The following is a 24,454-nucleotide window of genomic DNA, read 5'->3' on the forward strand; positions in this document are numbered from 1 at the left end:
TTTTTATTGGGTGAAAACAGGAGACACGGGCCACCAAACTTGTCTTATTTCATTCTTATTTTCTAACCACCATTTAATTCCTTGAGTAATATAATTTGAATTCAGTGTGTCCAGTTGCCTTGAGGGATAATTAATTATGTCTCAGACTCAGTCTTCTGGTTACTGCTAGGGTGAAATGAAGCTTTGAAATGTGAGCTGATTGATTGGCTGCAGTCCCTTGACAGATGGTAGCTGGGAACATAATCTCAGCTTTTCCGTTTCTCTGCCAGGGGTTCGCAAAACCCAGGTGACCCCTAAACTCTGGTGACATTTGGTAGAGTGAGATTCTTTATTCTGGGATTCACTGATCATATGACACTGATACGGGATGAGGGAAGGATTCCACTGGCTCCTGAGGTATTCCCTTGGGTATCTCCTCCAGGCCAAGGTATCTTTAGCTACCACACTTTCTTCTGTTGGAGGAGTAATGACATTTCCAGCCCTCGTGATCTGTTTCCATCTTCCTTTTGTGCCTGCATTTGCCTTTAAAAACCAAATTATACAGAGTATTTCCTCAAACTTGAATGTAAAATCCATGAGATCAGGGACTATCCCTGTATTATTCGCTGCAGTATCTCCATCACAGTGATTACTAGAAACCCACCTTACTGAAGTGAGTACATACATCAATGATTGAGTAATAAATTGAATGAATGAGTTACATAAGCAACTGACTTGAATAAGCTTTGCTGGCAAGCGCACAGAAGATGTCTATATTGAAATATATTCACAGTTGACCTCTCCTCCCTTCCTCCCTTCCTTCCTTCTATAATTATTGAACACCTTTATGCCATGCACTGTGCTTGGCCCTGGAGCTTAGCGGCCCCCGCTTTCATGAAGTCTGTAATCCAGGAGATGAGATGGACAAGCAAATCGAAGGTAAAATAGTTGTGGTCAGAGTTATGTGGAGGGTTCTATGGACAGTTCAGTGAAATTAGGGAAGAATTGGCTGAGATTATTTCACTGAACAGACTTAGAAGGACAAGTAGGAGTTGGCTCAGGGAGGGAGGTGTGACCTAGACCCAGGACGAATACATGGGTCAGATAATGAGTCGGTCTGTGGTTACCCTGCATGATTGGGATGAGCATAAAAGGGAGATCTGCTTAGAACTTTCTATCCCTGGGCAATCACCATCCATGTTCTATAAAACATTGTTACAGAAAGATTTCAAAATCTGCAAATGATCTGACAAACCTCATACTATTCTCTCAGGTAAGTGCCGAAAATGTCAGTTTTGTAATAAAATAAAAGCTGATTTCATTTTTTTGATCTCTATTAGAGCCAGTAGAAATGATTTATTGATTTTTAAAGAAAAATATATTTTTAAATGCCACTTCTTTTTTGCATGGAACTTGTTAATGGATGTGGAGTTCTCATATACCCCAAACGTGCTTCTAGTTATTAAATTTTAACAGTGTTGAGGAAAATCAATAGAATAATCAGAAAACTCATAAAAAGATGAATAAAGAGCAAAACAATTCCATACCTTGCAGTAATTGTTGTTGTTGTTTTTTTTTTTAATATTCAAAATCTGCAACTTTACTTGTCATTTGGGTCCAGACATACCTCGATGATTTTGCTTTATTTTGTTTTGTTTTATTTTGAATGCCATAAAAGTGAAGCTAACACTCACAAATGAAGAACAACTTCCGCGCGCTGCTCGGGTAGTACAGACCTGCACAGCCAGGAGTGCCTGTGTGAACTCCTGCATGCTTTCTGCAAAGCCTCCTGTGCTGATGTTAAGCTTGTCTGCATGTTCATGCGCACACTCCGGCTAGAAGTCTGGCTGGAGTGGAATGCCTGGAGGAAGTTTGCTCCTCCCACCAAACTTTATTCCGTCAGACAAGAAGATGAGTGCAGCTTGCCTTTCCCTTTTTGACTTGGTTATCAGGAAGTTCCTAGGCGGTGTAGCTCCTGGTTCAGGGGCTCTTTCCATTTCCTCTGCCACCTCCTTGTTCCATTAGATTATTTAAAAGAAAAACTGCAGAGCCTCTTGGACTTAAACTGAAGCTGCATAAAATTCTCTGTAGAAGTAGAGTGGTTAAAAATAATGCTAAGATCAAAGAACCATGGTTTATCACAGGCATGTCAAAGTGATCGATTGTGAGCACCAGATTTCCACATCCTCATTGTAGAAAGAAAGTTGTCAAGGTGGCTCCATCCATGACTTCTCCTAGTATAGTGGAGGGTGTCTCCCTACTCCTTCCTACCTAGGACCTTCTCACTGGACAGAGCAGATAAGCAGTTCAGAGGAATTTGTGTGTAGTGATTTTACAAATTATTATTATTACTACAAAATGCTATTATTAAATTATATTCCATGTTAAAAGCATGTAACATTATATATGTGATTATTTACTAATAATAATATTTACTAATACTAATAAATAATAATATTTAATAATACTAAATATAAATATATTGAAATATATTTAATATAAAATAATATATAAAATATAAATATAAATATTTAATAATCCATAATTAGTAAATTGTTGTCAAGTATTGTGACACCTGCCACCAATTTAGGTTATAGAGGAAGAGAAACCATACCACAAATTGAATACCCGAGAATCTTCCTTTTTTCTCTGTCTGTGCTGAGCTTCCCCGAGTGGCTGGAGCTCATGACTAGGAACTGATTAAGAAAAACCTAAGGTGGTTGGAATCACTGACTGTAAGCAGCAGAAACATTTCAGTAAGGTTATATATGCTAAATACACCGGCTTAGCTGATCGGAAACTTGTGTTTTAGCTCCCTATAGGTTGCTATTTAAAAATAAATAAATATAAAATATTCCTAATGGAGTGTCTAGGGCCACCCAGGATGAAGGGAATTTTAGATGCGCCTAACAAAGCAATGTCAGGAGGAGGATCGGGTCTAGAACCACTCTGGCACGCTCGAGTTTTGTAGTTTCTCTGGGCCTTAGTTCTTCATCAGAAGAGGAGGGGCTGAACCTAGAGATTTGCAGTGGGTCTCTCAGTTGAAAGAGAAAACAAATTGCTTTGCGGAAATTTAACTAAATTGAGATCTAATGGTATCCTCCAGGCGTGTAGTGATGTGTGATGCACATTGTCTCATTGTAGCACAGAGACCTTGAAACGTGAGTGTTGTCTTTCCACTACCGACTAATCTTGGGTTTGCACACGTAGGGGTGCTCAGGGAAAGGTCCTTTGTTTATGATGGCGCCTCTTTGGACCCACCGTCAGCTGGATGTGCCCTTGGAGAAGGGAGGACAGATCCAAGTGGGCTCGTGCACCCCCCCCCCATCCCACCCACTGACAATCTGTGGGGACACCGCTCACTGGATGCGTGTGTTTGCGGCGGGCAAGCCCCGTGCGGGGTCAGGTGTGGGGGCTCTGCCACAGGAGGCGTTTTGCTCCCATTCCAGAACTACTGTTATTTGCTGTGTGCCCTTGCACTGGCTACGTAAGCTTGGTGTTTCAGCCTTTTCAGAGGTAAAATGAGCCAACAGTTGACCCTACCTTATGGAGCATTTAGACACGTGTCTGATCCACGCGAGCAGCCCCACACCGGACAGCTGCTCTTGCTATTGACTGCGAAGTACGGGAATGAGCCTTCAGCCTGCATCTGCTCGTGCTGATCATCTGAGAGGAGACACTGAGGGGAAGCATGGAGGGGCCCCCGGATACCTCTGTGCGAGCGGAAAGTTGGTGTTTCAGCCATTCCTCAGAGATTGATGTTTATGCTGCTGTTATAGCTCTTTAGGGAATAAAATTACCTCTCGCTTTCACGAGCCTAATTCAATGTCTGACAACTTCTCTCACTCGGGAAGTTATTCTTTCTGTGTGGCTTAATTGCCTATTGTCGCAGTTTCCGTTTGGGGTGAAGGAAAGGATGGCGGGTCTGACTCCGAGATAAAGGGCCTGCCGAGAAACTAGCGGGCTGGACTCGAGCACGGGCTCTCTGCGGCTGGAGCGGGGCTCCGGCCAGGGCCGCTGCCACGCTGGGGTGCAGGGGGCGTCTGCAGGCCTGCTCGGGGGGACAGTGGGCTGCAGGGAGGCACCAGTCAGCCCTGACGTGGAACAGTTGCCCCTGCGCTCCCACCCGTACTGCAGCTGGGGCAGCTTCACGTTTATGCTCTGTCTACTTGCGTGAGAGATTTCACCAGCAGAACCCGTTCCACAGATAAAGGAAAAATCTGAAAACCCTGGAGGCCAGTGTATGTCCCCAAAAAGCCACCTGACATGACCTGTCACCCGGCAACTGATTGTTGCATCTTGTCTCAGCTGCTGTGCCTGTTTGAAAGCAGCAACACTGTGTGTGTGTGTGTGTGTGTGTGTGTGCTTTGCTCACGGTGCTGGTGGGGGAGGGAAGGTAAATGGGAAGGTTTATCAGGAAAGGAACTTTATAAATTCAAGATCTAATTCTCACAAGACTGGAGAAAGCCCCGGCTCGTGTGTTTGAGGGAATAATCTTGACCCAGCCTGGTGTGCATGGGCCCCCCGGGAATTAATAAGGGGTTTTCATCTCTAACCTGTGGGATGGGTGGCAGTGACTGAAGCCCAAGTCGAGAGCAGAACCATTTGGAACAACCCCACCTAATGAAATAGGTTTGGAGAGATACTGACCAAAATAAAGGGAGTGAATACAGATTGTGCACTGGAAGATTTATGTCCGCTGAGCGCTGGGGAGCAACGGTTGTGCAAGGCCTTCCCTCCAAACCCTGTGCCCCTGGATGTCAAGGTGAGGGGCTCGGTGTCACCGAGCATGGCATCCTGGCCTCTGCTAGACAATGGAGTGGAGTCCTGGTGTTTAGGGAGTGGCCTCAGAGGGTAGCCTGGGAACATGAGAAGGTTCAGAAGGAAACTCCTTTGCCAGCCTGACTCCAGGACATGGGTCTCAGTCCTTCCCTCGAGCAAGAATGGGAGATCACTCGAGACCCCGGGAGTGGGAGTAAGCTGTCCCCTAAAGCCATAGTGATCCAAAAGGTCACGTTCAGATGTGAGGGTCTGCCACACACTTGCTTGTAGATCCCTAATGGACATAAACTTCTCTTTGGGTTGGTTGATGGGGACATTTAAGGTCAGGCTGAGGCCATCCCTGATTCTACCTGACATACTCCGTTAGGCACTGCACAGTTCCCTAACGTCGTCCTTACCACCACCTTCCCAGGCTAAGTGGCACCTTCTCCATTACACAGAGAGGGAATTTGAGGTTTCAGATTTGGGGGACCCACCGATCATTGATGTAGCCAGAGTTAGAATCTATACGTGGCTGATTTTATGATGTGAAACAGGAAGAAACGAGATGCCATTCTGCTGCTAAAAACTGGCAGGAAGCCAGCTTTATGTGTAACAGATTTGCCTTAACAAACTAACCCTCTCAGCTATTTCTACAACTGAAATCATACACACACACACACACACACACGCACACACTTCTCTCCCATTGTTTGCTAAACCAGAAACGACTGCGAATCACTGAAATCATGCACTGGTCATCACAGTTCCATTTTTCTCCATTTCCCTTAAACACCCTTCACCACAGACAGTGCCTTTGCCACTGAGTGCTGCTTGCTCTAAGCGCCTCCCGCACCTGAATGAATGAATGAATGAATGAATGAATGAGTGAGTGAGCGATGGATGGTGGGGGGGGAGGGGCGATGCCTTTTGGTGGGAGGAGCTCACCCACCTTCCCACAAGTCTCTGCGGTCCTCTCTTCGCAGGGTGGCATGATTGCTCTCCTACTGTCCATCTTGTGCCTGGTGATGATTCTGTACACTCGCCGACGCTGGTGCAAGCGCCGCCGGGTGCCCCAGCCCCAGAAGAGCGCCAGCGCCGAGGCGGCCAACGAGATTCACTACATTCCCTCCGTGCTGATCGGCGGGCACGGACGGGAGAGTCTGCGCAACGCCCGCGTGCAGGGCCACAACTCCAGCGGCACCCTGAGCATCCGGGAGACGCCCATCCTGGACGGCTATGAGTACGACATCACTGACCTGCGCCACCACCTGCAGAGGGAGTGCATGAACGGAGGGGAGGACTTCGCCAGCCAGGTCACCCGCACCCTGGACTCCCTGCAGGGCTGCAACGAGAAGGCAGGGATGGACCTCACCCCAGGTGGGCAAGTCGCTCCTCTTCTTGGGCAACTAGGGAGCGAGCAGGGAACAGCTTTTCTAATCTTGGAGCGGGATGTCGTGCATGATGGCATGTACCTGTGGCCTTTCCCAGGGGGGCCAGAAGGGTCCACCCTTTCCTGAGACAATGGGAGCTGCTTTCTATGTGGGAAATCAGAAGAACAAGTACCCATGGAATCCCTCTCCACTGCCCCTTTGCACTGGAAGCAGAGATACTTTACATCCAACAGAAGGATGGGTTAGATAGAGCCTTTTTCATACATAATAGAGCAGTCCCCCCGGGAAATAAGAAGCTAGCAAGAAAGATCAACGTGTGTGTATGGCATTTTTGCATGTTTACGTACTCTCATGTTTACTTAGGCGATTTAATTATCCATCGAAGTGGAAGGGACAGAGGTGTCTGTTCTTTTCTATGACTCTGGAGACTTTGGTCTGGGGTGGGTGTCGTTCTTTGTGTTGTCTTGTCCATGCCTCTGTGGTCTTTACAAAGGTTGTACTTCTTCAAAGAAGATTAGGAATGCAATCAAGCTGTCCGACCTTAGATGCCTTGTGTTTCTACGGAGATGCTGGGTGTTAAAGACCTGGACCTGATCGGGCTGAACCAAATCAGGGTCGACAAAATGCAGAGAGAAAATGACCGTACTTTTCTTTTATAGTGGCCTTCCTGTCTCTCTCTGGAACTTCCATAAATAATCAACTCCTCCTAGGTAAAACCCCAAGACAGTGATCCCTCAAAAAACTGCTCAATTATCTTTAAAGAAGACATTTTTCATACCGAATATTGCTTAAGATATGTAGACTTTCAGTGGGGCTTGAAAAGTGGGAAGTCACTTTTCAATAGAAGTCTCCATGCTGGGGCGCTTAGGTGGCCCAGTTGGTTGAGCATCTGAGTCTTGTTTTCGACTCAGGTCATGATTTCATGGGTCGTGAGGTCGAGCCCCTCATCTGGCTTCACGCTCAGCAGGGAGTCTGCTTAAAGATTCTCTCCCTCTACCCTCCCCCGCCAAGTAAATAAATAAATCTTGAGAAAAAAAAATAAGTGTCCATTCTGCTTGGTATCTAGAAGAGATCCTGTATGAATAGCCACTTTTTAATGAAATTTAAAGTCTGGGAACTCCTTGAGGATAGGAAACACGCCTTCAATGCCTTATATTCCCCATAGCACCTGGCGCGTTGCTAAGCCCACCAGGTAGCCTGTGATACTCGGGGTTGCAAACTCCAGTGCGTTCCAGAGCAGCAGGTGTCACGAGTACGTGCAGCAGCTGGATGTCAGACAGCAGGGAATGGTGCGGACTGGGATGGAAGAGGGAGAGGACATGTTCTGCCTGAACGCACTCAAATTCAGCTTCTTTTAAAGCTCTGTGCTGCCCCAGAGAAAGGAGTCTGTTTTCTGTCTCTAGCCAGCGGGCCACACGTGGTGACCCTGATCAATACGGAGTCAGTTAACTTGGATTTTCAGTTGTCATCTCTCTACTTCTCTCCTCCCTCAGTTTGTAGCCCTGCATTAATCAGAGGAGTATCTAGTCTCTGCCAATCTCTCACTTTAAAGGTTCCTTATTTCAGTTCTGTGAAACTCCATGTACGTGGTTCATGCAGCTTTCCTGGCTCCCACTTTCTCTTCGACTTTTCTCTGAAAGAACCTGCCTTGACTTTTCCTTCTGCAGGAAGTGACAATGCCAAGCTGTCGCTGATGAACAAATACAAGGATAACATCATCGCCACCAGCCCCGTGGACTCCAACCACCAGCAGGCCACTCTGCTCTCGCACACCTCCAGTAGCCAGAGGAAGCGGATCAACAACAAAGCAAGAGGTATCTGTGTGTGATGGGAGGGCTTGCGGGGGGCGGATTCCTTAATAGTGGTAGAGGCAGGACCATTCATATCCTGGACGCCCGACGCGCAGGCATGGCTGGAGTCTGGGTGTTTGGGCCCAGTCTTCCTGGAAGCCTGTTGAGTGTTACTTAGCCAAAAAACTCAAATGTACAAACCTTCTGACCAGGTAATTTCATAAACAAGAATTTATCCTTAGGAAATAATTGGACAACTGTGCAAAGCTGTGTGTAAAAGGCTGTTCATCACAACATCGTTTAAAAGGGCGAAAAATTGGAAATAGCTTAAGTGTCCATCAATAGGGAATCAGTTAACTACCTGCACATCTGTCTCTCGTCCAGCAGCTTATCAGGCAGCCATTTACGATGATAAGATAGATCCATATTTGTTCATATGGAAAGTTGCCCACCCATTTATTAAATGGAAAAAAAAAACCAAGGCTGTAAAATTGAAGGTACAGCAAAATGCCATTTATAAGGGGAGATTAAAAACCCTTTATCTATTTCTGTATCAGAAAAAGTCAGAGAGCATATACGTCAAGTGTGAACAGAGTTTTTCTCTGATTGACAGGATTTAGAGGACATTAGGGTTGTTCCCTTTGCACGTTTCTCTGCATTCTCTTTATTATTTTTTTCCCCTTTTCCCATTGAATGTATATTAATTCTAGGACCAGAGAAAAGCAAAAATATAATATCCTAACTTCTGAGGAGGCAAATTTTCCTTCCGTCCCTTTCCACCCACCATCCGTGAAGGTCCTCTCTGGCCGTGCTGCCGGGAGGGGCCCAAGTCGGGGGGAACCCGGGCTGGGTGGAGGTGGGCTCCAGTGACCGCTGTCATGGAAAGGTCCACTTCTCCAATAAATCTGTGTATCAGGAAGCTCCAGTGTTCGTGTCTACTCCTCCCAAATTGTCAGTCAACCCGCTCTTGTTTTTATCGATTTTTCTCTTGAACTTGCCCAGTGATTTGGTGTCATGAAGAAAAAAGTGGAGATGTCGACTGTGCTGTGCTTCTTTTCATTATAGCTGGTTCCGCCTTCCTGAACCCTGAAGGAGATTCTGGCACTGAGACAGAAAACGACCCCCAGCTGACCTTCTACACTGACCCCTCACGGAGCCGGAGGCGCAGCAGAGGTGGGAAGGTCGGAGGGGCACCGCGGGTGGCGGGGCTCTGGTCAGGGGAGGCAAGGAGCTGCAGAGATGCTGGGTCGGGCTGGGGGCTGTGTGGACCCAAGCCGGTTTCTGCAGGAAGCGTCCTTGGACCACAGCTGGTGTTTCCTCCTAAGGAAGAAAGAAGAGCCTAGAGTGGAAAATTTCCGAGAATCATCTCTCCCAGATAATGGCACTCTCAAACAAGTTTTCAAGTTGTTTGAAAGGCTATTTCTTGGTCAGAAGACTCTCAATTCCTTCTGGAAGCCTCAGGAGTCCTATTTTGCTGTTTAGACACAGGAAATAAAGTTGATAAAGTGTGTTGTATGTGAAAATGTGGACGGTATATATACCCTTGTTCACCCAGCCACGCCGGCCACGGGACTGGGCGAGGCAGCGGTTGGGAGGCGGGGTCACTGAGGAATGATCTATGGCCTGCGATTCGTGTGTAACGGTATTTGACCCTTCAACCCCTCCCCCCTGGAATCACGAGACCCAAGCCTCCAAGTCCCCTCTTTCTCCTGGCAGGGTCCCGGTGAGTTCACGCACTGTGCTTGGCACCGCTAGAGCTGTCCTTCCGCGCAGACACTCCCTGGGCCACTGACCCCGATCCTCAGGTGGGACTGTGGCAGATGAGGGGCCACTGCCCGTCCCCTTGCTGGTAGCACTGTTGTCACTGAGGGAGGTCTGGGTTCAGTAGGCTTCACCGTTTACTTGCTGTGTGATATTGGAGGAGAACAACAGCTTCTCTGAGCCTGTTTCCTCATGTAGGAAGTGTGTCAATAAGACCTCACACGCAGGGCTCCTGAAAGCATTAAATTATATTAAAATGTGCTTTTTGGGTGACTGGCAGAGTGCTATGCGGTCCCCGTTGTCGGTGGGCCCAGACCTCTCCGCAGTGCGGCCTCAGGCTTGTGCAATACTCCACCCTAAGAAATTTTAGACAGGGGCCCCTTGCGATACAGTGAAGGCTGTTTGAGTGGCCTCCCCTTGTGTTATACCCAATGGCATTTTCCCCAACCAGTGATCAACCAACGCCCCCCAAAAGACATTTACAGTCTGGCTCTCTCCTACCTCTACTTGAGTTCCTTCCACACTGAGGGCGTTCTTCCCAGAAATTGGAAGCAGCCCTTTTAATTCTTCAGTTTCGCTAAGCTTTGCGGCTATTGGGACAAAAGTCCTTCCCACCACTTTTCTCAAGAGATCAGTGGGGCTCTGGACGGCCTAACGTCTGATGCCCCAGTATCCCTGAGGTGAGAATGTAGATCCCTTGGTCCTCTTTACATATTTATATACAGCAGACAGTCAACCTCGGCCCATCCAACCCTGAGCGGGTGTGTTCTGCTTTAATAAAATCCTGTTTAAGAAAATCCATAGTAATGAATTAGAATGAGTTTCTTTGCAGCACAAAACTGTTCCTTTAAAATACCAAGCTTTCCTAGTACATCAACTGTTTATTGCTATTAACTAGACTGTAAGCTTCTTAGGGATGGGCATGTCTAATTTATTTTTCCAAAGTGCCCAGTGAAGGATTTTGCCTATAATAGATGCTTCTAAGTGTTTGTTGAATTGAACTGAATACATCAATCAGGCCGGCAAGAAATTTTATAACTCACCTGCCATAGGTCAGGCTTTGTGATGGGAGGTAGAAACATGAAAATGTGGCACAGTGATAAGGCTTAATTTAATATTGTAAATAAAGTAAAATGAGTACTCAGAGGGCAGAACAGGTCATTCTTCCTGGCAGCAATTTGAGACAAAGAAGGAGAAAATAATTAGACCTGGGTTATATACAATGTATAGAATTTCTTGAAAGAGGAGAATCTAGGGTAAGGACATCCTAGTAAGGAAAACAGCATATAGGAAGCCCCGAAGGCACAAAAGAACATGGTATTTTTAAGCACGTGAAAGCAGTTCTGTACGGCAGTGTAAGAACAGAGGCCACGGGGCAGCAGGGATGGGGATGGATAGCAGGCCGTCTCCCCAAGGACCGCACCTGAGCCATGAGTTTGCACTTGGTTCTGTAGGCCCACTGGACATTTCGAAGTCAGGTAGAGATGCTGGATGGTGGGTGGATGATCCGGAAGGACCGCGGAGGCAGGAAGATGAGTAGCAAGTTACTGCAGTCACAGGAGAGCAGCGGCAAGTGCCCGTAAACAGTGACAACACCGTGTGATAAAAGCTTTAACAGCAGGGTGCACCAGGGCTAGAGGAACAGCAAGGGATGAGTGAGAATCTGCTCTTAAAGGTTTCAGGGAAGTGTTTACAAGGAGATGCTGTTGGCACGGAGACTTGAAGAGTAGGTGTATACCAGGCTGACAAGGTGACAAAATGGCATTCTGCGGAGGAGGAAATGATATGTGCAAAGTCAGAGACACAAACGATAACGGTCTAGTCAGAGAGTGGGAAAGGGTTTACTAGAATGAAGCGTATGGTGCGGGTTTGCGGTTTGCTTAGGAAGTAAGGCTGGGGGGTCAGGAGACAGCACGCGCCCTGACCAGAGGACGCAGACCTAACGCTTCAGTTGGCGCATCCAGAGGCTTTCCAAGAGCGTCCCCCTGGTCCGCTCAGCTTCGCGAAGGGTGCCTGCAGGGGCGGGGGGGGGGGGGCGTTGAGGCAGGGAGACCAGGCACACAGCTCTTGCGGCAGTCCAGGTGTGCGGTGCTGGGCGCGGTTGGGATGGAGAAAATGAAGGCCAGAGAGACTTTGGACAGAAGCTGGAAACAGATTTCATGGCGTGGAGGGAGGGAGGGCATGGCTTGTATCACGGAGGGCAGGGTCGGACAGGAGTTTTCCGACTGGAGAAACCAAGTAGCTCAGGGCGCCGTTCTCCGGTGGTGGAAATCGGAGGAAGAGGGAGGGTCCAGTCTCGCTTTCGAGTGCCCGGGGGACATGCTGGTTGGTGGCGGATCTGCTGCTCAGGCCCGGTTTGCGCTGGGAGTAGAGATTCGTAAGTGTGGGGAAATAAACCCCCTGGTGAAAGGTTCCTAAGGTGAAAAGAATATCTCCAGGTAGCAAGGCACAGAGGATCCCGAGGCCGTCTGCCACCCTGCGGTGTCTCATCCCCCAGCTCCTGCCAGCACGCAGCTCAGAGCACCTGCTGCCATAACGGATGGGATGGGTGCAGCCACGGACCCAGACCGTCCCGTGGTCCTGAGAACAGCCGTTCCAAAGACTCCCCTGGGCCCAAAGATTGAGTAGCGCCCTGTCTGGGGGCTGTCGCCTCAGCTGGACCCCTGCCTCCATCCCAGCTTCTTAGTAGCAGCTTGACCCTGGACGTGCCCTGTCACCTCTTTGATTGTCCCTCTGTGGGCATTGCCTCATCAGACCGTGGTCATTGTTAAGTGACACGAGCCACGCAAAGCCTGAGCGCTGGCCCTGACACATAATGACGCTTCGTAGATTTTAACTGTCACTATGAGGTTGATCTCCTTGAGACTGATTTTCCTTACCTGTGAAGTGGATAGTTACTATCCAGACTCCTAGATTTATTCTAAGGAAGCAAATAATAAAAAGAAAATAATGTATACAAAGCACTTTGCCCGCTGTCCGACGTAATAGATACCTTTTATTCCTATCAGTCGTAAATGCCAACACAGACCAGACCATAAGAAAATGACAAAGGACACATTTTTTTGGCCACTTGCCTTGCTTTCCTACTTCCCCACATCTGTTCTGCCTCCACATGAAATGTCCCTCTTGTTACTACCATTTTATCCTCTGCACAAAAACCGAAAACAAAGACACACCATGAAAACCTTCCTTCCTATTTCTGTCCGTACCTGCCTGCAAGTGTCTTCTCGGCATCCTTATTTGCTCACAAGGCTGCCATTTATAATCTTACCCCAGCGACTGCAGGGCTGGCGGGACCCTTCAGGCATGACAGCATCCTCTACACATACAGAGCAGACTTTCCTCCTTCCTGGTCGGTCCTATAGACAAAGAGTCACCTGTAGGACTCCCACCCACAGAACTTAGGAAGTTTCTCAAGAGGCAGTTTGAGAAGTAGTTTGAACCCTGGGAGGAAGGACCTGGTTTTTGAGAGCGCCCGCTGTGAGAAGCGGTGAGAAGTGCAGAGAGTTCTAGCACGTGGTAGAAGCATCCTTGCCACCCTTGGGCAAGAGGTTGGAGCTCAGCCAGGCGAGTAGCGGGGGAGAATGCCCTCCTTTCTCATTTCTTTGTGAACCTGTCCCAGGAAGAGTGCAGAGAACTTGCACACAACTGACCGTTGTTGACCCCGAGGGCCACTAGTAGGCTAATCCCCTCTGACTCTAGCTGCCGACATGGTGTTCCATGAGGATGGAACATTCCCTGCCAGGGCTAGGTTTGCCCACTGCCTCCCCTGTTTGCTGGGTTGGGCAGCAGAAGGCCAGATCGGCCTCCCACTGCCAAGATTCTTACCGCCACGTGTCTTGCTTGTATCTTGCTTCCAGTGGGCTCTCCCCGAAGTCCTGTGAATAAGACCACCTTGACGCTGATCAGCATCACCAGCTGCGTGATTGGCCTTGTGTGCTCCTCCCACGTCAGCTGCCCCCTCGTTGTCAAAATCACACTGCACGTCCCTGAGCACCTGATCGCCGATGGTAAGCTCGCCTCCGTGGGTGCGGCTTCCTCCCCAAAGGGGAAGTTTTCATGTTGGGTCAGGAAGATAGAGAAGCCAGGGGTCACTGTTACTTATTACTGTAAGTGAGGGCAAAGAAACCCAGACAATTAAGGCTTAGGACAAATTTGGATTGTCCACAGACAAAATCAGAAAGCAGGTTAAAAAAAAAAAAAATTGAACAGGTTACCTCCTCTTCTCTATGCCCATTCCAATTTCTCATTTCTGTTTGCTTTAAAATAAGCCCCTGTCTTTGTAGAGAAATACAGAGCATGCTGGATACAGGTAGATAGACACCGAGAGATTCTCTGGCTTTTGGGAAGAGAGAAGCTAAGTGGAGCAGTGGAGGTGATTAAGAATCAGCCATGCTTCGGTTTGGTATGCCCGGGTGAGAAATTCCTAATTGTAGGAACTTGCTAAAAGCCTAGAACTCTGAAGCAATAATTTCCTTTTGTCCAGGGGGACCCCAATATAATGAGGGAGCAGTACAGGTTCTGGAGGCCCTGAGTTCGTGAGGCCCAGAGCACCTAATTGACTTGTTAATGTCTCTTCTCTCTGCTGCTAGAAGGGTGAAAACAGGTGGGGACTGTGCGCGCTATTAGAGGGCCTGCTATTTCACGGCAAGTGGAGGAGACCAGGCAGCAGGCCCCTGCTCCTTGGGTGAATGCCAGTGCCTGTGGCTGGGTCTGATGGAGCCATGCCGTGGCCATCACAGAGCTGCTCTGTCCCAGCATCCCCTAGGCCCACCCTGATAGAGATGGGGTGGAGCAAAGCAGCAGGGAACAATGGAGCAAGGGCAGCAGGAGGTCCACGTGGTGGCTGAGCCTCCATCTGCGGATCCCTTGCTCGGGGGCTCATGACAGGCCGGGGCTGGTAGGAGTACTGACCTCGGATTGGGCTAATCTGTGCAGCATCCCGTACTGTGTCTTGAGCGATGCACGTGTGTGCACGCACGTGTGTGTGTTGCATGTGTGCACGCACAGGCACGCCTCCTCTCTCTCTCCTGCAGGGAGCCGCTTCATCCTGCTGGAGGGGAGCCAGCTGGATGCCAGTGACTGGCTGAACCCCGCTCAAGTGGTCCTCTTCTCTCAGCAGAACTCCAGTGGGCCCTGGGCCATGGACCTCTGTGCCCGGCGGCTCCTGGACCCCTGTGAACACCAGTGTGACCCCGAAACTGGTAGGCAGGAGCACCGGGCAGCGGGTAACTGTCAGAGTTCATGCCTCTTGCAATCACCCCTCTGGAAACCCAGACCACCTCTCCTGATGTTTCCATTGCCTTTGGGGGCCTAGACAGTGTAAGCTACCAGTGTGCGGCTGGGCCCCTGAACATGTTGACTTAAAACGTGTCATCTTCTGGCGGAAGCCTTGGAAGAATCCTATCTGTAGCCCCTACTCTGTACCCCAGACAGGCCAGTTTAGGGTGACCTCCACCATCCATTTGCCATCCTGTCAGCGGATGTCAGCTTCTGGGGCTAGACTTTTTATGCATGTGTATTGCAGAAAATTTGGAAAATTTAGAAAAGTTGATAGGAGAAAATAATAATCATCTATAATTCTATCTCCTGGAGAAATCATTTTAAAATTGTATTGTCCTGCCTTCTGATCTTTTATCTGAGCATGAGTTTTAGAGACTTATAAGCACACTAAGTCCAGTAGCGTTTTCTTGATTTTTTCACTTCACATTCTATCATGAAATTTTTCCAGAACCATTAAATAATCCTCAATAACATAATTTTAATGGCTATTTGGTATTCCATTGTACGTCCATATCATAGCTCATTTAAATAGTCCCCTATTATTTGACATTTAGGATGCTTTAAATTTTTAATTTTTATAAATACTACCAAAATGAATATCGTTCCACATAAATGCATTTCCACATAAATGAAGTTATTTTCTTCGGGTAAATTCTAGGAGAGAGATTACTGGGGCCAAGGGGAGAGACATCTCTCAGGCTGTCATGTTACCAGATGGGGCTGGGGCTTCCCCGAGAGGGTCCACATTCGGACACGGCACACATGGTGCCACGCCCACAGCTTCGTGAGCTCCACGATCCTGAGGAGTGTGGGCCCCTCCTTCCGGGTTGCTGTGCACTTTCCTTGTAGAAGGGGTTTACCTGCAACAGTCTTCATCAGGACCTGGGTCCAGTAGATTCAGTACCACAGATAGATTGTTCCCAGGGAAGTCGTGTAATGTCTTAGAACAAAGGAAGGCATGTAATGATAGCTAAGACCCCCAAGGGAAGTGTAGGAATCTGGGGGCCAATTCCTCCAGCTCCCTGTGCCTCAGGTACAGCCCCTTCTCCTCCACCACACACACACGCACACGTATATATGAGTACACGCACATGCACACACGTGCACACATGCGTATACACATACACAGTACATATGCACACATACATACACACACACGTGCACACATACACACAGGCACACACACTCCTACAGATGCGTTTTCTTCAGGTGCTGGGGTGGAGGGCTATTAGTAGAGACTGAGTCCAAGAGATAGAGCCCTGCTTCTGTTATAATGCATTTCTGTGTGTCTTTGGAAGAGTAACAGGTGGCTGCAACACTCAGAGTTCATTTTCTTAGGTCTAAGAGTTGTTTTCACCTGGGCCCATCGTCGGGATTCCAGGCCCCCATATGGAAAAGAAAGTACAGCATTTCAAACATCTGATATCTAAGACTGTGCTTACTTACTGTTCTTCCCACGCTGTCAGGCAAACACCAAATCAAACAGATGGGTTGAGCACCATGCCCAAAAGCCAGTGTGCTTGGGAAAAAGGAAAAAGGGCTCATCTCCAAAGAGGGGCCTCTCCATGAGCAGAGCTGGTCTCTGGTCCCCCCGGCTGACTTGGAGTGAGAGATCCTGGGACAAGCTCAGTGCTTAAACTCACTTCTGAGACAAGCCTGATCTTCAGAGGGCCTTGGAAGGTTCTACTGAGGTTTCAAAGAACAGGAAGCACTTTCAATTACATGTGGGGAGAAGGGATTGGTGTTTTGAGCATGGAGGGGTCTTAGAGAGAAATGACCTCCTTTAGACCAATGTGTGAATCCCCCCAAGAATGTACATAACTTACCCTAAGCCCCGCGGCTTCCTAAGGCATAGTCTGTGTTCCATCCGTCATGAAGTCAGAGCAGAGGGGGTTATCAAGGGTTGCTTGATTTCCCCAGACATGTCAGATCCAACATATTTGTCATTGAAGACTATGCAAGCAGCCGTCATTACTGAGCGTGCTTCCCGAGCCAGGAGCCGGGCCGGCTGCTTGTCCACAGTGAAGTTCCCATCACCTGCCTCTTCAGTCTTCCCAGACGTCTCATTTCTAATCCTTGCTGAAAATGACTTTGGGAAGCCCTCCTCTGCTAGTGGCTTCCCAGTATCTGTGACAATGACCGAATATCCAACTGGAAGACCAGGAGGGAGACTGCAGAGAGGAACCCAGATGCCACACCAGAGAGCTAAGGTGCAACATCTTCATTTGGGGGGAGCAGCTGAGAAATGCTGCTGCAGAGACTTTTATTTTCATTAATGCTGGAAATGGAAGCCCTCCCCCTTCCCACCCTGCTTCTTCCCGCACATGGGATGATGTGGTCAACCCACATGCTCGTCAGTGAGAAACTTTATCGCCTCCCACACTCCATCCTAGAGCCTTTCTCCAAAGAGCTGAGTGTGGGAATTGGCTGCAAGTCAAGCCGACGTTATTTTTGCAACCCTCCAGCTAACTCACTTGGAAATGTCATAGTGTTGGGACATGTGCTTTCCCAGCCATGCTGAGGGGTCTGCCCATATGGAGATCCGGAACTGTGCAAGTGCACGTGTGTACTTCTTCACATACACGCTGCACAAACACACAAACACACACGCTCCGTCACTGCAAAGGAGCATCCTCTGGGGCCTGGAGCTCTCCTTAGGCAACCTTCCAGAGGGTTCCAGAGTTAAGCGTGTTTTTACTCATCACCTGCACAGTGGTCCTGAATAGCAGCTGTGGTAGGCAGAATACTGGGCCCCCCAAGATGTTCTCCTCCTCATCCCCAGAACCTGTGAATGAGTTATGTTACATGGCGAAGGTGAATTAAGGTTGCTAAACAACTGGCTTTAAAATGAGGAGAGTAGGGCGCCTGGGGGGCTCAGTCGGTGAACTCTTGGTTTTGGCGTCTGACTCTGGGTTTTGGCTCAGGTCATGCTCTCAGGGTTGTGAGATCGAGCCCTGAGTTGGGCTCCCTGCTCAGTGGAGAGTCTGCTTGAAATTCTCTCCCTCTGCCCCTCCCCCCTGCTCACTCTAGCGCACTCTCCCCCCCCTTTCAAATAAATAAACAAACAAATCTTTAAAAAAAAATAAAATGAGGAGAGTATCTTGGATCAACCAGGTGGGCCCACTTAAAAGTGGAAGAGGGAGGCAGAAGAAGAGACCAGATCCTACGACACGAACGTGAGAAGGACCCCACCAGCCACTGCCGGCTTTGAAGTAGAGGAGGGGGGCACGGCGTAAGGAATGGGGGTGGCCTCCAGAAGGCGGAAAAGGCGAGGAAGCAGATTCTCCTCACGAGAAGGAACGTAGCCCTACGGACCCCTTGTGTTTAGCCCCGTGAGACTTAGTCAGACTTCTGACCTACAGAGCTGTAAGATAATAAATTAGTGCTGTTTCAACCACTACATTTGTGATCATTGTCATGGCACCTGTAGAAACAGCAGGAAGAAAAGGACAGAGAAAGGACAAGCATCATTACGCTCCTCTGTAGCTCCCCAGCCCCGCTTACAGAGGTGGCCCCCTAGACCATGCAAAGATGTGTCAGGCGTCGACAGAAGAGCTGGCGCTCGATGGAGCTTGTTGGTCTGTTTTCCGTTGCAGATTCCTGTCTACATTCTAGCAGCAAACTATCTGGAGGGGATGTAACGTACCTGGAACTGGGAGCCCAGTGCCTGGAAGTTCTTGGCCAACGCACACTGACATTCTTCCCCAAATCCTCCCAGGTTTATGACCTGGGTGTGTCTCCGGTTCCAGTGGGCTGACAGCAGACCACTGAGGTTGAATGGCATAGTGCCCTGGCTGGATCCAGCCAGAGGTTGACTTTTCCTGTGCCTTCTAAGGGTTTTTCTTACCGTTGTCTGTTTGCTCCCTTGCTTGGCTTTTGAGGGAACCACAGCCTAACTGCTATCCTTAGCGTTTCTCACCCCTCCAGGCCCGGGCTGTGTTCAGCCGGTTGGGCAACTGCGGGGGCTGCACACACCTGCTTGATCTCACAGCCCCCGTCAGCCCTGGCCACAGACCCTCACTGCCCTTTTCAAGATATTTAGCTTTTATGGGTCTGCAAGGAGCACAGTCTCCCAAGCTAAATCAAATTTTAATTGCCATCCAAGATTGCCATCCACAGAAATTCCTTCTACCCCAGATCTTTCTAGAAGCTAGTCCTAACTACAAAGAAATATGTAAAATCTGGCAAGGGGTGTTGGACCACTTTTCCAGACTCAATGTAGCCCTCCTCCCCTTTCCTCGGTCTGAACCACTGCCTCTCTCTCTCTCAAGCCCAATTTGGCAGGGTAGAACAGCTCCCATTTTGTTCCTGCCACGTGGATTGCCCACTCTTTCCAAACTCCCTTTTGCGGCTCAATTAAAACACCTTCCTTCAGGACGTACTTTGGCGTATTTCCCTCTGTCTGCCCTCCCAGAGTCATGCAGGGCTGTTTGACTCTGGGCCTGCCTCTTGCCTGATGTCTCCACAGGGAAGGAGGCCGGGCAGTTAGATATTACCCAAGTCCAGATGTCTTCCAGAGGGAGGTCATCACCCAATTCCATTTAATAAAAGCCAACAGCAACCTGAAGGATAGGTGACTCGGGGCTTTTGGCCCCGTCAAGTCCAGCCCAGTCATGTCTGAGGAGCCCTAGCTTCAAGGTCTTTCGTTAATCCTTTGATGAGATTTGCACCTCAGTCCTTCACCTGTAGAATGGGCAATGAGGGAAGGCACAGGCGCCATACAAGTTCCTTCAAGGCATGTGACCTCAGGGTACCAAGCACAAATCAAGGGTAGCCATTTCCTCGCCCTCCCTGGATCACCTCTTGGTGGGCTTCTGCTCTCTGGTAGTGTGGTTGCCCGTGAGTGTCTCCTGCAGGGCACACTCCCTCCCGGTTGGGCACTTCTCCGTGGCCGTGACACGTCTCTCCATTGGATTCCTGCAAACACCGCCACCGAGTCGGCACGTCATGTGTTCCCCGCCATCTGTCACAGCAGATGCAGAGACTGTAACACTTCTAGCTTAGGAGGGCATCCAACACCCTTGTGGGGTCTTTAAAATTCACAGCTAACAGTCGGAGCTTGTGCTTGCACGAAACCCCTCTTAAAGTCAAGATTTAGCATTTGGTTGCCATAGCAACTTCCCTCATCAAGTCAAAACTCCTTTCCATGTAGATGGCCAAACTGGTTTTGAGGAGGAATGCAGAAGGGGGACGTTTGGTGGGTTCCGGAAATGAGGATCATTTGAGAGGCAGATTTTGGATATCCTCAAACTCTAGCCTGATATGTTTGAAAATGTCTCTGTTGCTCTGACTTTGGGCTGCACATGACATTATATGGAGGAAAGCTTTCTCTGTTGTCGGTGGTGTCCCCACATAGTCATGAGTGATGAAACCGCATAAGGAGATAATGACTTTGAAGGCAATTTGAGAAAGGTAAATGTGCTCTACAAATGGTGCATATTGCCATCATTAGGAAAATCAGGCTCTGCTTGAACTCTGAGTTGTTAGTGCATTTATTTTTACATGTTTTGTGGTAACTAGATATCAAATGTGGAAGGACTTCCTTTCCTGTCAGTCCGCATTTCTAGGGCAAGGCCTCCAGCCAAGACCCTCTGAGAGTCGGAGTGATGGCTCTGACAACCTCTTGAGGTTACTTCCTGTTTTTTAACGTCACACCCAGGCCTGATGTCCACGAGGACAATCAGGAGATGATCTTCTGAAGGGGGAAGCATGTCTGTGCCCTAGACCCCTTTAGTTGCCCTCGATCTCTCTGTCTTGAGAATGATGGTAGTGGTGTTAACTATAAATGTAGGGCAAAATTTTAAGTTAATTAATGAATTTTCCATTACGCATTATGTATACAATCCCTACTCGTGCAGAAAAATGAAACTTGTTCCTGCCCTTGTGTAGCTTATAGTCTTGAGCCCCTGCTTTCCTTGAACTTGGTAAACAGGCTGCCTGGCTCCTTGGTGATTTTCTTCTTTTATGAGCCTCTGGTACTTGCCTTCTTTATCTTTCCTTTTCCCAAAGAAACAGCCTTCATCTGAAAGCTTAATTATCACCTATCTAATTTCAAGCTTCCTTTTCCTATGTTCCGCCTCTAGCTCCCTGACCGTCCCTAGCTACAGCTCAGCACCCCTGGAGCCCGTGGATTTGAGCCTGTTGCGAATCTAGCTCATGTGAAGCCTGAGTGTCCCATACAGGAGACAGACGACTGACCTCATACTCTGTGTACAGCCCCCACAAACTAAGAAGCTGCTAAGCACCTTGAGCTAAGCAGGTGTTGGGGGGAAGAAAATGAGCGTTATCTGGTAGTGGGGTCCTGAGGGGGAGTAGCTTAGAGGTCCATCTTGAAAGGAATGGTTAAGCTTAGATCCTAACAAAAAACTCATTGCTTTAGAACCTACCCACTCCCTTCCCTCATAACTGTGGGGCCACTTTGCTTCATTTTTATTGGTTTTTGTCTTTGAAAAGAGAAAACAGCACTCAAAGCTATTATTCTATGTGTATCCTTTTTTAAGTGTCTCTTGCTAGAAAGATGAACAAACTGCAGGCCCCTGGTCTCCTGAGGGCAAGCCACTTTTGTTACGTACAGATCATAGGAAGTCACGCCCTGTTCTTTACCTACGAACTAACCAGCCAGTGAAAGAGTGGGACTGGTCTCCGCAGTTTAGGGATATATAACATTACATAAGGAATTATTAATATAAGGGAACAGGAGCAATTTTTTTTCAAGATCAGTGGTAAGTCAGGCAATGCTTCTTAATTTTGGGGGGTCTTGAGTTTCCTTGTAAATCAGATGAATGTTACGGAATCCTGCCGTGGCAACATGAACATACACACATACACGGTTTTGCATACAATTCCAGAGGGGTTGTGAACCCCTTGGTATATTAATGGAGTAACTAGTGGTAATGAAGCATCGTACTATCCTAAACAAATAGAGAATTGTGGATGGTCCTTCTGTTTAACAGCTCCAAAATCATTAGCCATTTTCATTAAAAAAAAAAAACAAAAACACAGAATTCCTCTAAAACCGTAACGGATATAAGTGGCCTCCTCTAAGCATGTAGTTGCTCTGTGGGCTAACAGCATGGCATGGTGGGAATAAAGGTCCGGAGTCAGAGAGTCATAGATTCAAATGTTAACTGCCATTTATAAATTGTCCCCAGATCCCTTCATTTTTCCGAGCCTCAGTTTCCTCTATCAGCATAGCATAGCTGATAATACCTACTTTTCAAGTTTCTTAGAAATATTTGATGAAATAAGTCACTTAGGAGCTCTTTAAACATTCATTGATCACCTAATATGCGCCTTGCAGGAGACTAGGCACTGCGCAAATAAGGATGAAAAAGTCCTTTTGCTCAAAGACTTCCCGGTGTTTGCTTTTACAGAGCACGTACAGTAGGTTCTTTGTAAATGTTCGGTTTCTCCACTAGTGAAAATTAGCACGTAGTAGAAGATGGAGAGATTGAGGGTGTGTTCATTCACGTGGGCGGTAGAGACGGGGATGTGTGACATAATGGGATTTATCATTTCATCCACACCACTATTAGAGTCGGAGTTTAATCTGATCATTTCATTTCATATTCATTTTCTCAAACAGACATGTTAATCAATTGCTTCATGTTTCTTCTTCCTACCCTGCTTCTAAGGGGAATGCCTCTGCTACGAAGGTTACATGAAGGATCCGGTACACAAGCACCTTTGCATTCGGAATGAATGGGGCACAAACCAGGGGTAAGTGCAGGGAATGGCAAGCGAGCCACTTCCCAGATGTCACCCTTCTTCGTGCAGAAGAGACGCGGAGCAGTTGTGTGCAGGGAACGGAGCTAAAGGCTGGTTATATTCTGAATCGCGAATGGGTAAAAATGTCATCGTGCATTTCCATATTTATACCATTCCAGTGACGTCCGTGTCATCTTTTTCTCCATTTACGAGTTCAGAGATGCTGCCTCTGACTCGCAGCCCCACAGCCTCCAGCTGGGATCTGAAAATCAAGCTGTCCCTGTCTTCTTTTTCATTCCACCGCCAGCCACCAGGATTCCACAGGCAGAACTTAGCTGAGGATTTTGTTGGAGACGCACGAAGCCACCTAGACTCCCGTGTGGCTCACCCAGAGCTTGAGGGGCTCTGAGAGACGGACACGAGGAGAAACGTGCTTCCCCCACCACCGTCAGCCAGGGTGACGTGCGGGAGTGCTCCATACTGAGTCAGGGTACTTCTGCCAGATCCCCAGTCACCCTTTCCCTCTGAGACCTTTGCTTTCCCCCAAGCACACATGACTGGGATGAGAGTTCCCTTGTCTTGCCTTTTTCTTTTAATTTTTTTACATTTAAAAAAAGTTATTGTGATAAAATCTACATCACATAAAATTGACCATTTTAATCATTTTGAAGTGCACCGTTCAGTGGCATGAAGATCATTCACATTGCCAGGCAGCCATCAGCCCTGTGCATCTTCCTTTGCTTTTTATTTTTTTATTTTTTATTTTATTTTTTTAATAATAATTTTTTATTATGTTATGTTAGTCACCATACAGTACATCCCCGGTTTCCGATGTAAAGTTCGATGATTCATTAGTTGCGTATAACACCCAGTGCACCATGCAATACGTGCCCTCCTTAATACCCATCACCGGCCTATCCCAATCCCCACCCCTCTCCCCTCTGAAGCCCTCAGTTTAGAGGCATCTTTCTACTCTGTTTTGGGTGCTCAGAGCTGCTTTCTGCATTGGCTTGCTCATGGAGCAGGGTGGGAAGAGAATGGGATCAATAAACACTAACTAATAATAGCAGTTGATGGAACAGGGAACACTAGAAAGAAATCAAGGCACAAGCCACCTGAGAGCGATTGCTTTTGTGCAGGTTGGAAATGTGTTTGCAGCCTGACAAGGTGGGAAAAAGGCACCACCATCATTTCATACACTGGCATGGAGGACTCTTATCCCCGAGGTAGGATTCCGATGAGACTGAGCCTAGAATAGGGAGTGTAGTTCTGGACTCTCAAAGCAATAAATATGGAGACAAATGGGTGAGAGTTTGGAGAAGAGCAATAAAAATGATTGAAGAGCCCAAGGGAGTGATTTATGGTGAAGGATAGAAGGACTCAACTCGGAGAACTGGCCAGCTGATGACTAAGTCAAGGCATGATAGATGCCCATCGACGTTAGAAGAGGGCAAATGTTCTGGAACGGGTTGAGGTTGAGGAATAAGGACAAGAGAGAATGAAGTTAGGGGAAGGAAATCTGAGTCACAGGTCAGAAAACTTGAGGAAGTCAAAATGCCATGAAATTTTTCTGTTGGTGAAAATGAAGGATTGCTCTGTTTCCATTGAACTTGAGATCCTATCAGAGAGGCAGTACCCCGGATTTGGAGGACGGTGTTTGTAGAAGGGTATAAATACACATGAGGTGGCGTGCTGTTGAAAGATGGGTGGGGAGGCCCGAGGACTTGGCTAATAGATGTCAGGTGGGCTATGAATACAGAGTGCTGTTTGCTATTTAGA

General features: G+C 48.0%; 1 protein-coding gene across 1 annotated transcript in view; it reads left to right on the forward strand.

Annotated features, from left to right (window-relative positions):
- Positions 1-24,454, forward strand: part of ASTN1 (astrotactin 1) — a 294,984-nt gene that overhangs the window by 132,078 nt on the left and 138,452 nt on the right. Inside the window, exons 3-8 of the mRNA XM_045811403.2 lie at positions 5,727-6,120; positions 7,802-7,948; positions 8,990-9,097; positions 13,546-13,695; positions 14,722-14,889; positions 22,603-22,687. Coding sequence (XP_045667359.1) covers positions 5,727-6,120; positions 7,802-7,948; positions 8,990-9,097; positions 13,546-13,695; positions 14,722-14,889; positions 22,603-22,687 — 1,052 coding nt within the window. The remainder of the gene's footprint in view (positions 1-5,726; positions 6,121-7,801; positions 7,949-8,989; positions 9,098-13,545; positions 13,696-14,721; positions 14,890-22,602; positions 22,688-24,454) is intronic.

The sequence above is a fragment of the Ursus americanus genome, chromosome 2 (genome assembly GCF_024610735.1).
Source record: "Ursus americanus isolate L20-20 chromosome 2, mUrsAme1.1.p, whole genome shotgun sequence".
In the NCBI taxonomy this organism is placed as follows: domain Eukaryota; kingdom Metazoa; phylum Chordata; class Mammalia; order Carnivora; family Ursidae; genus Ursus; species Ursus americanus.